This window comes from Equus przewalskii, chromosome 26 (genome assembly GCF_037783145.1).
Source record: "Equus przewalskii isolate Varuska chromosome 26, EquPr2, whole genome shotgun sequence".
Lineage (NCBI taxonomy): Eukaryota > Metazoa > Chordata > Mammalia > Perissodactyla > Equidae > Equus > Equus przewalskii.
In genome coordinates this window covers 35,854,752-35,868,864 of record NC_091856.1, presented here as the reverse complement: position 1 = coordinate 35,868,864, position 14,113 = coordinate 35,854,752, and the positions used below count along the sequence as shown (strand labels likewise).

General features: G+C 56.7%; 1 protein-coding gene across 8 annotated transcripts in view; it reads left to right on the top strand.

Moving 5' to 3' along the window:
• VAV2 (vav guanine nucleotide exchange factor 2) overlaps nucleotides 1–12,977 on the top strand; it is a 191,146-nt gene extending 178,169 nt beyond the window's left edge. For 4 of the 8 annotated variants that reach the window (XM_070595452.1, XM_070595451.1, XM_070595455.1 and 1 more), the window contains 6 exons: nucleotides 864–980; nucleotides 3,218–3,305; nucleotides 4,675–4,798; nucleotides 5,681–5,767; nucleotides 6,813–6,967; nucleotides 10,688–12,977. In XM_070595452.1, coding sequence (XP_070451553.1) covers nucleotides 864–980; nucleotides 3,218–3,305; nucleotides 4,675–4,798; nucleotides 5,681–5,767; nucleotides 6,813–6,967; nucleotides 10,688–10,735 — 619 coding nt within the window. In that variant the 3' untranslated portion in view covers nucleotides 10,736–12,977. The remainder of the gene's footprint in view (nucleotides 1–863; nucleotides 981–3,217; nucleotides 3,306–4,674; nucleotides 4,799–5,680; nucleotides 5,768–6,812; nucleotides 6,968–10,687) is intronic. The other 4 variants (XM_070595457.1, XM_070595456.1, XM_070595459.1 and 1 more) reach the window with 1 other exon arrangement.
• Nucleotides 12,978–14,113: the final 1,136 nt, after the last annotated feature.

The following is a 14,113-nucleotide window of genomic DNA, read 5'->3' as shown; positions in this document are numbered from 1 at the left end:
ATGCACTGAGGTCTCATGTACCCCGTGAAGGACTGACTTGTGGTTTTCAGTTGACGGAGTGACAAAGGGCCGTTTAATTTTCTAATGTAGATTCTGTCCTGGGTGCCCAGTGTTTACGAAAGTCCCAGTTCCGCCTGACAGGTGGTGTGGACAGTACCAGGTTTTGTTTCGCGGGGGTGAGGGTGGGCTTGCCTTGCCCTCCCAGGGGCAAGTCTATGCAAAACCCATTCACGGAGATGTTCAGTGTGTTCCAACAGGATGCAAACTCCCACACATGAGCAGTTTTTGTTATTGCTTTTCCTTTTTTTTTTAAAGGTTTTATTTTTCCTTTCTCTCCCAAAGCTCCCCGGTACAGAGTTGTGCATTCTCAGTTGTGGGTCCTTCCAGTTGTGGCATGTGGGACGCCACCTCAGCACGGCTTGATGAGCGGTGCCATGTCTGTGCCCGGGATTCGAACTGGTGAAACCCTGGGCCACAGAAGCAGAGCGGGCAAACTGAACCCCTCGGCCACGGGGCCGGCCCCTGCTATTGCTTCTTAAGTAGTGAAAACTTAGAAATTTGATCTACTGTTCCTGTTACGCTGAACACCTCTTGCAGGCCGAGGGTTCTGCAGAGCAGAAACCCCCCAGTGGATGGGTGAGGTCTGGGGTCCTTATCCCCTCCCCCATGATCTTTCCTGCGCCCGCTGTGTGCATGCAGATGCCCCTGGACCCACCCCCGTCTGGTCTCTCCCTCCTGTAGGGAGGGACCACATTTCCTGGTGGGCTCATTTTGCATATTAGACTTCTTCGTCCACCCTTCAGGCTGGTCAATGCTTCCACTCTCATTTCCTCTTTGGCCCCTAAGAGACTGTCTCGCTCCAGGTTTGCAGGCAACATGGAGAGGCAGCAGACCGACAACCTGCTCAAGTCCCATGCCAGCGGGACCTACCTGATCAGGGAGCGGCCGGCAGAGGCAGAGCGCTTTGCCATAAGCATCAAGTACGTCAAGGGGACCCCTCCCCAATGCGGTTCTGAACCACGGAGCCCACTGCCCTCCAGGTCCTGGGCTTGTAGGGCAGGGGGTGGCCGTGGAATGTATCGCTCAAACCAGACACTTGAGATGAAAGGGCATCTTCACTGGGTCTACACAACGTAGCAGCCCGAGACATGCCTGAACAATCCGGGCCCACTGTCAGCTCTGCCCAGACCTCTGGTGGGTCTGCCCCCGCTCTTCAAAGACGGAGTCTGGCTGGCAGTTGATCCCTTCAGTGTAGGACGTCCAGTGGACAGGAGGCCACAGGCCAGCAGATAGAGGGCTCTGGTCTGCCGTGACCTCGATGGGAGAGCTCACACAGGTGGCTTATGTCCAGGGAAGGCTGCCTCTGGTCTGCTGGGTGGGTGCTGGGCGGGGCAGGCCCTGTGACCAGGCCACGTCTGCAGCCTTCCAGCCTGGGGGCTTCTGGTTCGAGTAACAGGAGCCGACATGCAGGAGCAGAGAGGGGCTGTTCTGGAGGACACAGGAGGCCTCTTGGCCCTTAGGGGCAGGTGCAGGCCCGGCTCAGCAGGGCCGCGCCCAGGCCCTGAACACATGGCCCACGCCCGCTGCCCATCTCAGCTGCTGTTTGCTTCTTCTCGTGTGAACCAGCTCCCTCGACATCTGCACCCAGTGGGTACAAGTGGTAGAAGTGGTGGGGGTCAGGATCAGGGCAACTAGAAGGAGTTGGAACGCAGGATGAGCCCCCACAGGTGGGCCAACAGTGCCAGGATCCCCACGGCCTTTCCAAGAGGCCCCACGATTGTTTGGGGTCTGAAACAAATGCACTGGCTCTAAAGTCCAGAGAACCCCAACATTGAAAGTGACAAATGTCCAAGGAAAGGTCAGCTGGACGTGACCCAGCTTACCTAATACTCAGGACCTGCTCTCGAGCAGAGGTCAATGGTACCTGCCGTGGGTGGTGGGAGCATCATAAGGAGTGTGACACAGTGCAGGTGGGTCCTGTCAGTGACAGTCTCCATAGGGCCCTGGGAGAAACGTGCAATGTGGGGCATGGTGGTAGGTCTGGGGCGGAGGCTGGAGGCCAGCACCAAGCAGAGAAGTGGCAGAGACATCACTTGCCTGATAGGAATTGGCACAGCACCTTCCGTGTGCCTGGCCTGCAGGCTCTGGAGTGGGGCTCAGATGGGCCTTGCCCCAGGAGCGTGGGGTGGGGCTGAGCACACTCTGCTCACTTTAATCCAGGAGAAACAGTGGGTGGTCCACAAAAGCCCCACAGGAGAGGAGACTGGGAAGCTGGGCATTCACAACCGTTTATCCCATAAACTGGATTCTGGTGTTAAGCCAACCTTGCATTCCTGCAATGTCCCGCTTGGCTGTGGTGTGAAGTCCTTTTGTGTGTTTGGTTTGTAGAGACGTGCACGTGGAGAGGTTTCATTTGCTAATGGTTTGTTGAGGATTTTTGCGGTTGTGTTCCTAAGGGATACTGGTGTGTGGTTTTCTTGTGACATTTTTGTCTGGCTTTGGTGTCAGCTGGCAAAGGCTGGGCTGGTCTCTGGGAGGGAGGGATAGGAGGAGGCTCCAGGAAAGTCAGATTTGAATTGAGACCTGAAGAGGCAAGGTGGGGGTGGTGAGGACGGCAGGAAGGTGAGCATTCTGGGCAGAGGGGACAGCCCGTGCCAGGGCCTGGTGGGCTTGTGCTTGGCGTGTCTGAGGAGGAGCCTGGAGGCCTCGCTGGCTGGAGTGGAGGTGTGGAGGAAGAGACTTATGAGATGGTGTCAGCCCTGAGGGTGAGGCTGCTCCCCTCCGGCCTCATGGGCCAAGGTCAGACCTTCGACTTACACACCAGGCTGTGAAGGCCTCTCCAGGCGATGTGAGAAATGGAGAGAAGGGGAGGACGTGCCCAGTGCAGAGAAGGGAATGAGCAGAACCCTGAGATAGGAAGCCTCAGCGGGGCTGGAGGGAGGGGAGGTGTGGGGCTCCAGGGCCAGAGGCTGACCTGGGAGTTTGGGCTTCAAACGGGCAAAGTGGACCGACAGAGGGGAGGGCGAGTAGTAGGAGACAGGCCCAGGCTGGCGTGAGCCTGGAGGGGAAGGGAGGGGAGGGCAGGGCCATAAGAGTGGGAGGTGTGGCCAAGGCCAGGCTCTTTGCTCCAGCAAACATGCAGTGAGCCTGGACCCCCAGGGGGCTGGGGGCCACGTGGCCCACGTACTGACCTCCGTGGTCCGTGCGCTTTGCCCAGGTTCAACGACGAGGTGAAGCACATCAAGGTGGTGGAGAAGGACAGCTGGATCCACATCACAGAAGCAAAGAAATTTGAGAGCCTCTTGGTACGTGATCCCGTGGCTCCCGCTGGCCTGGCCCCGAGCGTGGGAGGAGGGCCAGGCCTCCCCCTGCAGCCACACTGAGAAGGGGCAGCCTGCTGCACCCATGTCCTGCAGGCCAGGCTGCGGACTCTTCCCGGGGAGGAGCGAGTCATCCCAGTGTGGGAGAGACCCAGGAAGACGGGCTCGAAGGGCACCTTGGAACAGTTAGGGCCTTGTCACAGCCCCGAGGTGGGCCTTCTGTCCCCTGAAGTCCCCAGAGGGCCCAGTGGGTTGACTTTGGTGCACAGTGGCGGGAGAGGGCCCAGCCCACCCTGGCCACCAGCAGTCCCTTCACCCCAATCCTCCTACCAGAGCCAGAAAACATAGCACAACGAGGCTCCATCCGGGGCCTGGCCATGTAGCCGACCTCACACAAGTGTGGCTTCTAATAGTCCCCCACCCCTCCCCGACCTGCCCCCACCTGCTCTCACCTGCTCCTGCCCCAGCTGACCCCACCTGCTCCGCCCCCACCTGCCCCTCCCCACCTGCTCCTCCCCCACCTGACCCCACCTGACCCTCCCCACCTGCCCCCACGTGACCCTCCCACACCTGACCCTACCTGCCTCTCCCTCCACTACCCCCTGACCCCTGTACCGCCCAGCCCAGCCAGAATGCAGTCAAAGGCGTAGTCCTTCTTAAGATGGTTTTAAAATCAGACCCATTCTTTCTTTTCTTGGTTACCCGGCTTCCCCGTACTGAGAACACGCGACTAGAGCATCAGAGCCCTTAGACACCCCGCTGAAGACACAGGAAAGCACAGAGTAAAGCAGTGACCCCCCACCCCCAAAAGACTGATGTTCACATTTCAGGGCGAGTCCTCCCGCCCTAAGTGTGGCCCGGGGGTGGCTTACACACAGCTTTTCCAAACAGCCCCGGGCCTCCTGCACGTCGTCCAGCCTGCTCTTCCACGTAGTCAACGTCCTCATTTAACAAGCCCCCTTCTTGCCCCGGCTGGCTGCTGTGTGGCGGGCGGTGGCTCAGATAGGCTGTTACTTCTGGAAGCACTTCCCTGGTGTAGGACACAGGGGGCTCCCGTTTTTCTCCATTACAAAGAGTGTTGTAGGAGTGTCCATGTCCCTCAATCTCTGCATCCTCCCTGATTTTGCCTTTAGACACATTTGGGAGAGAAATTGCTGGATCAAAGGTCTCTGGGATACTGCCCACTCACCCTGGGCTGGGGGCTGGGGGCTGGGGGGAGGGAAAGGAGTAGTTCTCAGGGGTCAAGAAGATGAGTCCTCGAGTGAACCTGAGGAGGTGGGAGAGGGAAACCAGGACACCCCGGAGGACTGCCAGGAGGCAGCGGCAGTGGTCAGTGAGCGTGTGTGTCCTGCAGGAGTTGGTGGAGTACTACCAGTGCCACTCGCTGAAGGAGAGCTTCAAGCAGCTGGACACCACGCTCAAGTACCCCTACAAGGCGCGGGAGCGTGCAGCCTCCAGGGCCTCCAGCCGGTCCCCAGGTAATGCCCGCACCCGCCGGCACCCCAGGGCTCACCCGGAGGTGCCCCCTCCATCCCACTTCCCACTGCCCAGGCCCCTACTGCCCACCTGCCCTCGAGAAAGGCTTCCTGTGTGCTGCACTGACCTGGGCCAGGAGCCCCTTCCCGATCCTCACCCCCAGGAGCAGTGGGCCATGGTCCCCCCGCCCGACACAAGCACCCTCTGGGCCAGGGTGCCCTGGTGGTCCCACGTGCTAAGTGGAGAGTGCTAGCTCTGAGTCGCTGCTCCGACTCTCGGTGCCTTTGCCTGGAGGTCGGCGTGGGGAGAGAGCAGGGCAGGTCCCGGCTGTCCTCAGATCCTTCTCTGAGCCCAGCCCCTTGGGGGCCTCCCGTGCAGGAGCCAGAGCCAGCCCCTCTGCTTGCAAATGGGCTCCACAGCCCAGGGCAGGGGCCGCCTGGAGTGAGGGGTGGGTGGGCCCAGAGCGTTGGGCGTCCAGCCCAGGACTCTGTGCACTGAGGCACCTGCTTCCTCCAGCCGCAGGGCCTGCAGGGCCGCAGTCCCACCTGGGCAGAGCAGGCCAGGAGAGGACTGACCGGCCTTTCGTGAGCACCTACTGTGTGCTGGGCAAGGGGCTGGGCTCTTTGCACAAAGCAATCCTCGTGCAAGCCTGCCTGCCCGCTTCGGGGTGGTGGTCCCGGCAAACAAGTGCAGGGAGGTGGGGTGAGGACAGCTCACAGATGGCTGGGCCACTCCCGTGCCTGGGTGGGCCTGATGCCGTGCTGGCCCCTGTCCCTCTGGCCCCTGGGCAGGGCTGGGCTGCGTCCCCAGCCCCGGCTGTGCCTGCCTGCGAGTGCGCGCGCACGCCCCTGCACCTCTCTCACGTTCTCTCTGCCTCTTTGCAGCTTCCTGCGCCTCCTACAACTTTTCCCTTCTCAGTCCTCAGGGTCTGAGCTTTGCTTCTCAGGGCTCCTCCGCGCCCTTCTGGTCAGGTACCGCTGCTCCTGGGGCGGGGGGCCTGGCCGGGGCTGCCCGCTGGCCCACAGCCCCCGCCTGAGTGTCCACAGCTGCCCGCAGCCTGGGGTGGGGTGTAGGCGGGTGACACGGGATGGGGGGAAAGGACAGTGGGCGGGCGGGGCTGCTGCTGGCACCCGAGGACACAGTCAGGCCGGGCGCTGCCCTCCTCCCTGCCACCCCTCTCAGACACGCTCACCCAGCGGCTGCTCCCCAGCTCATGAGCCGCTGTCCCTCTTGCTCCTCAAGAGCTTTGCCTCCGGTAGCGGCAGCCAGCTGGGTGGCCACCTCGGGGAAAGGCGGGAGAAGACCCGGGCGGGCCCAACTTGGCAGCTGTAAGGAGGAGCCGTGGGACTTGGGTGCAGGGGGATGGGGTCTCGGTTGGCCCCACCCGCATGGCCCTCCACTGCTGGAGTCAGAGCCCTCCCCGGCAGCTGCGTGTGTGACTCCACCGCAGTCATTGTCACCTGTCCATCAGGACACCCGGGTCCCGGGCCGAGCTGGTCCAGCTGGGTTTCCAGTTTGGTTTGGGGCTCTGGAATTGGGGGCAGGAGGGAATTCGGGTGCCAGCGCTCTGGGGTCCCGTCCCAGGCACTCTGTCAGAGTGGAGGCTGGGAGTTGGCAGTGGTCACTCACCTGTCCACCAGCCACAGGACACCCATGCACCGGGCACACAGGGAGAGGCCCCGCAGGGGCTGTAACGGGCAGAGCATGGGCATCCACTCTCATCCCCACAAACACGCTCGTCTGTGATGGCCCCCAGTGGGAGTGGTGACTGCTGTGACTCCCTTGACTGGGGACGACCCAGATGGGCCATGGGCCCACAGGTTTGGGCGCCCACAGAGGAGCCAGGGGCCCTGTGGTTGGAGCCTGATCTGACCCTTCAGAGCCTTTCCGCCTGATGGCCCTCCTCTCACGGCCCAGGGCCAGCCCTGAGGGAGAGACCCAGCTCAGCCCAAGGGCCCCCAGTCCTGGCTGGGCCCTGCCCAGCAGCTGTGTGACGCTGTCCATCTCCCCCAACAGTGTTCACACCCCGAGTCATCGGCACGGCTGTGGCCAGGTACAACTTTGCTGCCCGGGACATGCGGGAGCTCTCACTGCGGGAGGGCGACGTGGTGAAAATCTACAGCCGCATCGGTGGTGACCAAGGCTGGTGGAAGGGCGAGACAAACGGACGGGTGAGTGCAGCCAGCCCCTGACCCCTGGGCCCCATACAGGGGAGGCCGGGCCTCATTGCGGCACTCAGGGAGGTGGGCTCGGGCAGGCTGGCACCACAGCAGGACTTTGCTCCAGCACCTGCTGATGGTGCCCAGGAGGCTGGGTGTCCACGGGCTCCAGACACTGACCATGAGCCCAAGGTCACCCAGCGAGGAAGCCAGGTTGGATCTGGACCCAAGGCTGTCTGACACCGTGTCTGTGCTTGGTCCTATTCTGTAGTCCTTGTGGTCACTGTAGGGAGACAGATTTTATGTAGTCTTCAGGTCGTTTGCATGTGCCCAGGCCTCTCTGCAGGCAAGGAGGCCACAGGACTAAGACTAGGGCCCATGAGTCCTCGCTGGGCTCCTGCCATTTCCTAAGGCCCACTCAGCACCCACCCAGTGGTACTGGAGCTCCACCAACCACCGAGCAGGAAACGTTCCAGGTTTCCTTGGGGCTGTGGCTGCCTGCGGGCAGGCACGCTGGGCTGTGGAGGGTCAGGCAGCCTTGGCTCCCATCACTCGCCATTCCATTGCCAGGTGGTGGGAACTGGTCTGCCCCTTGGAGGCAGGACCTCGGGCCTGATCCATTTCCCACCTGGCAGCCCTTCAGAAGTGTGAGGCCGCCGAGTCCTAGCTGGCCAACCTAGAGAGCTGGGACCACTAGCTCCCAGGTGCCTCCTGGGGCTGTGTTTTAATAAGCACATAGCTGGGCCCTCAGCCCGATCGAGAGGCCAGCCAGTTTCCCTGGTGATTTCTGTGCAGACTTAAGTTTTAGATCCACTAGTTTACAGCATTACTAAATCTTCCTGCTGCCTTGACCCTGTTATTAGGAAATGTCTCTTTTTATCTCTGGCCGTCCTTCTTGCTGTAAAGTCTACTTTATCTGCTGTTAGAGAGACACTAGCCTTTTGAGGTCATCAGTGTTTTACATGGCCTACTTTTTTCTCTCTTGTATTACTTTCAGCTTTTCCCATGCTCTTATGTTTAAGCTAGATTAAGATACGACTGATTATAAACAGACTTTTTAAAGCCAGTCTGATCTGATACTTTGTTTTTTAATAGAAAAATGTATTCCATTTACATTTAGTGTAATTACTGAGCTATTTAGATTTAAATCTATCATCTTTCTGTTTATTTTCTATCGGTTGCATCTAGTTCTCCTTTTTTTCTCCTTTCTTGCCTACTTTTGGATGAATCAATATTTTTTCTATTCCGCGTCCCGTCCCTTGATTGGTTTGTTAGTTACGCATTCTTTTCCTGTTATGTAAGTGGCTACCTTAGAGGGTTACAACATGCACTTTGACTTCCGACAGACTATGTGAAATTAGTGCTGTGACTGCTTGCCAGACGATGCTAGGACCTTACAGCCTTTGACTGTATTCATTTTCCTCCCAACTTTTGTGCAGGTGTTGTCATGTATCCTAATTCTACATATTTTTTTAAACCCATGGGATGTTATTTTTGTTTTGAGTAGGTAGTGTCCATTTAGATTTACTACCTATTTCCCTTGCCTGGGGCTCCTCATTTCTTCCTGCCTTGTTGTGTGTCCACCAAGACCATGTTCCACGGCCCCAGGTTCCTTCCTCCTGGTGTGCTTTCAGTGTGAATCTGCTAATAAGTGATCAGTTTTTGTTCGATTTGAACACATCTTTATTTCATTTCGTTGTTAGTGTTCCCATTGTAAAATGTTTGTAATTTATTTTGATGTAATTTCAAAGTTAAAGAAAAGTTGCTGTGGTACACAGAGCTCCCGCAAGCCCAGATTTGCAGGTTAGGAATGGTTCGTCCATTTGCTTTATCATTTGCTTTCCCCCTCTCTCTCTGTAACTGTGTGTATGCTTATTATTCCCTAAACCATTTGAGAGTCAGTTGCAGAAATCATATCCCTTTCCCCCTGAACACTTCAGTGTGTATTTCCTGAGATCAAGAACATTCCCCTTTGATGCAGTGCGATTTCTAATCCACAGTCCACAGTGAATTCCTCCACTTGTCCCCAGAGTGTCTTCTCTGGCTATTTTCCCTGGCCTGGATCCATCCCAGACCATGAATTGCACTTACTTGCCATGACCCTCAACTTCCTTTCTTCTGGGACAGTTCCTCAGTGTTTCTCTGTGTTACATGACTTTTTTTTTTTTTGGTGAGAAAGATAGGCCCTGAGCTAACATCTGTTCCCAATCTTCCTCTATTTGCTTAAGGAAAATTGTTGCTGAGCTAACATCTGTGCCAGTCTTCCTCTGTTTTGTACATGGGACACAGCCACAGCATAGCTTGATGAGTGGTGTGCAGGTCCACGCCCAGAACTGAACTGGCGAATCTCGGGTCACAAAAGCGGAGTGTGCAAATGCAACCACTACACAACCGGGCTGGCCTTACTTTGATGTTTTTGAAGAGCATGGACCACTTATTTTTGTAGACGATCCCTCAATTTATGTTTGTTTGGTATTTCTTCCTGAGCCACAGTGGGGATGTTGGGTCTTTATCAGTGCTGTGTGTCCTATCAGGAGACATACGGTATCATTTTGTCCCCTTATTGTGACATTAACTCTAATTGCTTGGTTATGGTGTTATCTGCCAGGCTTCTCCACTGTGAAGTTACTGTCATTAATAAGTAATTTGCAGGGAAATACTTTGAAATCAGATAAATATCCCATTTCTCATCAAACTTTCACCTACCGGTATCATCTTTCATTGATGAATTTTACCTATTCACCCCGCTTCCTTCATTTCTGTAGGAAAATCAGTCAACAGCCTTCATGTTGCTCTTTCGAAGGAAATGTCTGTGCTTCTCCCTGCTGGGCTACATGTAAAAAAATGCCTTTGCTTTTCATCAGATTTGCCACCAATGCCCAGGTGTGGTTTTCTCTGTATTCAGTCTGAGATTCATGGAGATTTTTGAATCTGTGGCTTGATGTCCCTCATCAGTTTGGGGAATTTCTCCGGGTTGAGTCTCTGCTCTGTTTTCTTGTGTTTCTCCTTCCAGGGCTCTGTTCACGCGGGTGTTATTTCTTCCACTGTGGCCCAGATGTTATTTGCACTGTATTATGTGTTTTCATCCATTCTCTGGTTTTCCACCCAGTTACTCCATTGACCCGTCTTCCAGTTTATTCATCGTCTCTTCTGCTTGGTCTAATCTGCTGTTAAATCCTTCTTTTGGATTCTTAATGGCAGTAATTGCATATTTTTCATTTTTAGGATTTCTATTTAATTTCTGATTTCAGTTCTCTGCTAAAATTCCCTGCCTTTTTGTCACCTTTTGGAAACATGCAAATCAGAGTTATTTACCTTTCCTGGCAGATGACTGCAGCATCTGGATGACCTGTGGGCTGGTTTCTGTTGTCTGCGTTTTCTCCTAGTTTCTGTCACTTGGTCCTGATTGAATGCTGAGCTTGTGGATAGAACACCATCGAGGCTCTGGGTGATGTTGTTTTCCTCTGGAGAGGATTTCTTTTTTCTGGCTGCAGCTAGAGGATGGGCAGGTTGTCTAAAACAGCTCAGGGCTGGTGCATTTCGGGGTCGCTCCTACTCCTGGGCCATGGCTTCACCAGGCTCTCAGCCTCTTTGCAAGGCCTCTCTTGGGACAGGCCTGGCTTAGAGCTCCAGCCTTTTGAAGGGGCCTCCATCTCCACAGGCTCTACTCCCCCTCACCCCCACACATGTGCACATAGGCACACACACACCTGAGCCTGCCTTCTTTTTCAGATCGGCTGGTTTCCTTCAACGTATGTAGAAGAGGAGGGCGTCCAGTGACAGCAGGAACGCGGACAGGACTCGCCAGTATTCTTGGAAGAGTTACTCCAGCTCTGAAGTCCGTCCCTAGGTCCGCATCCCAGAGGAGAAATGCCCGCCAAGCTTCCAGTCTTCAACAGCCCGTACGGGTGGGGAGGGTGTTCAGAATCCTACACGTGAACCGTCCTACCACCAATCTGCCCTTGGTGGCCTGTCCTGGGTACGCTCCTTGTACATAGAGGAAATCGGGGCCAACTCTGCTGTGGCTGCCACACCTGAGCGCTGAAGAGAGGGAGCGCCAGTGGCATCCTGAGCCAGGTTCTGGGTGACAGCTGAGGCCAGAGCTCATCTTGCCCCTGTCTTGTTGAGATGGCATTCAGGAGCCTAGGTCTGAAAAGCAGATACTGTCCCAGAGAGGACTGGGGACAGCAGAGGGGTCCCTCCCCCACCCCTTCTGCTCAGCCCTTGGACTCTCAGCTCGCCCGCTTCTTGCTGCACCTGGGGGTGGCTTCAGGCCTTGAGAGGCAGAAGGGACCAGAGCCAGTCTGTTCTCTGCAGCCCCTGCTCAGCCATAGCTGTGCTCAGGTGTCAGAGAAGAGAGCATTGCAGGGGGGCCTGTGCCGTCCCCCCACCACCTCATGTCCCTCTGTACCAGGGGCATGCAGAGACCCCCCCTCATCCCCAGGGCAGGTCCCTCTCTCGGGAGGGGCCTTAGGAACGATGAAGTGGCTGACCCTACTCCTAGTCAATGGTACTGTTCTTTGCCCCGAATCCTAGGTGTGTGTCTGTCCTGTCCTGCTGCCAGGTAGATGCATCTTCTGTAAACCCTGACGGGGGTGGGACAAAAGGAGGGCTTTCCCTCACTCGGTCCCTGCTGCTCACACTCCTCCCCAGGAGGACGCCCCCCTGCTCCCAGGCAGGCGGCCCCCTCTGGGTCTCCTGTGCCCTTTGGTCCCTGAGGGCCTTCCCAGCCTTTGCACAGGAGGTCGGTGCCAGGCCCTTGGCAGATCTTCCTCCCGAGGGCTCCTGTAGCCCATGAGCTGGGCCTGTGGCCAGCCCAAAATAAGTGCTCTTGGGGGTGACTCTGCCCACTAACCCCCTGCTCCTGACTCCTCCTGGTCCTTGACCTCTGGCTGCCTTGGCCAGACCCTGTCTCCTCTGCCCAGATGTTGCATGAGACCTAGTGACACTCTCCCTCTGAGCTCTGTGCCAAAGCTACTGGTGAAACCTGGGCCACATGTGTCCCCTTATCGCTTCAGTCAGCTGCACAGCCCTGTGCAAGAAGCAGGGACCAGGCCGAGGCTGGGCGTTGGGAAGGCTGGCCCCTGCTGGGGGGGTGCTGGTTGCCACCCTGCACCCTGGGGTTCCTCTGAGGTCAGCCGCGTAGCCTCCACGCTTGGCTCACACCCCCAGCATCCTGGCACAGGGAGGAGGAGGGGAGGGGTCTGAGATGATGAGCGGCAGCTGGAAGAGAGAAGGCAGCCTGCAAAGGCTTGAGAAGTGAGGGTGAACAGGATCATGTTCGCAGGGCAGTGGGGCAAGGCGAGGAGGAATTGGCCTTAGAGGGAGCAGACCCGAATCCTCGTCGTCAGGGCGCACCCGGCACTTTGTGCATGACCCCTGGCTCGGCCCGTGCTGCACGAGCCCAGGCTGGAAGGGGAGAAAACCCGCCAGCCCCTTCTGTGTCTACTGTTGTCAGAAAGGTTTGGTTTTGTTGTTGTTGTTGTTGGGGGTTTTGTTTTGTTTTGTGTTTGGTTTAGCGTGTTTTCTTTTAAGGGGAAAAAAAAGTTTGTAATTATTTCATCCAAAGTTCCCTTTATGTGTCTGTGAATAATAAGGAAGAGATTTTATAATAATAAGCAAAGAAATGATGTATATTTGAGGCCATCGTGAAAGAAGTCATCATGGTAACAGGACATCGAGAAAATCTAACGTAGAACCTGGTTTTTGTGAATGTTTTGTTCTGTTTTTGTTTGTTTTGAAACTGTGTCTGGTTTGGTTTGTCTTCGCACTGCATGGAGCAGGAGAGGAGGGGCCGGCCGGGACGCGGGGGCTTCGGCAGGGACCGGGACGCCCTCGGGGGCTTCCGACCTGGGCCTGAGATTAGCTGTGAACACTTAGGAGCCCGACGCATGCGGGTCACGGATCTGGGGGTCCTGCAGCTGGTGGCGACCCCAAATGGAGCACATGCTGTACATTCGCCAACAGGTTTTTTCAGACCACGGTTTTTACTGCAAATAAACCTACATTCTTTTCTGCAGGAGCTCCTGGCCTTTCATGCGGGGAGGAGGGAGTGGCTGGAGTCCTCTGTCTGTGTCCAGCAGGGTCTGCCCCATCGGGATGCTGTTGGCCCAGGGGACAGTGGCCTGGATCAGACAGCCTCGGGCAGAGGCTGTGGGTCGAGAGGAGATGATGTTGCCAGCCTGCCAACCAGGCGTCTCCTCTGGGCTGGCACAGTGCCGTGGGTTCCCCCCCCAGCCTCCTGTGGATCCCCCCCAGCAGCTGTCAGCGGCGTCACCACTGTCTTCCTGTCTGGATGGGATTCAAACCCCAGCCTTGCCTCTTGGGCATGGGCCTGTCCTTCATCTCCTGAGACCCTGCTTTATATACACAAGTTCGAGGTAAAAATAATACTCTCTCTGGAGGGGGGCTCTGTGGCCTATGATAGAAAAAGTCAGAATAGTAAGGTAGAGATTTATTCTCCCTCGTGGAGAAGCAGTCCAGAAGCAATGGTCCAGGGGTAGTTTGGTGCTCTCCTCCTGCTGAGCCCAGGCTCCTCTCATCCTCAGCATGTGCTTCCCTGCTCGTGGTTGCCTCCTGGTCCAAGGTGGCTGCTGGAGCTCCTGCCATGAAGGCCATGGGAAGAGGTGGAGGTCAGCACAATGCTTCCCCTTACCCTCCTTCTCAGAGCTTGAGCCTGCGGCCATTCCTGGCTTCATGGAGGGTGAAAATGTAGGAGCTGAGCTGAGTGCCCGGCCCAGAGAATACTGAGGTCGTGTTACCGAGGAGATGGGAGCATGGCCGTTGCTGTGGGCAGCCAGCCAGAGGACCCACCTTGGGTTGTGAGGGTCAGGTGAGACTCAGAGCCTGGTGCACACCTGGCACTCAGCAGATGTCAGTTTTTGTTACAAACGAGGGATGTGAGTTCACATGTTGGAGGAGACACAGCTAGAGAGTGTCAGAGCCTTCCCGCAGCCCCCGCCTCCAGGACCCAGAGCTCCGGAGCCTGGCTCAAGCCAGTGTCCCCAAGAAGCTGAGGAGAGGCCCGCCTGTCCTGGGGCGGTCCCCTCTCTGAGAAGTTCTCAAGCTGAGTCCCCCCAACAGGCCTGGTTGTCCCAATACCACCTCCATGGAGAGCTGGCCTCTGGTCTGAGTTCTTCCGGCCTCAGGCAGGGGGAT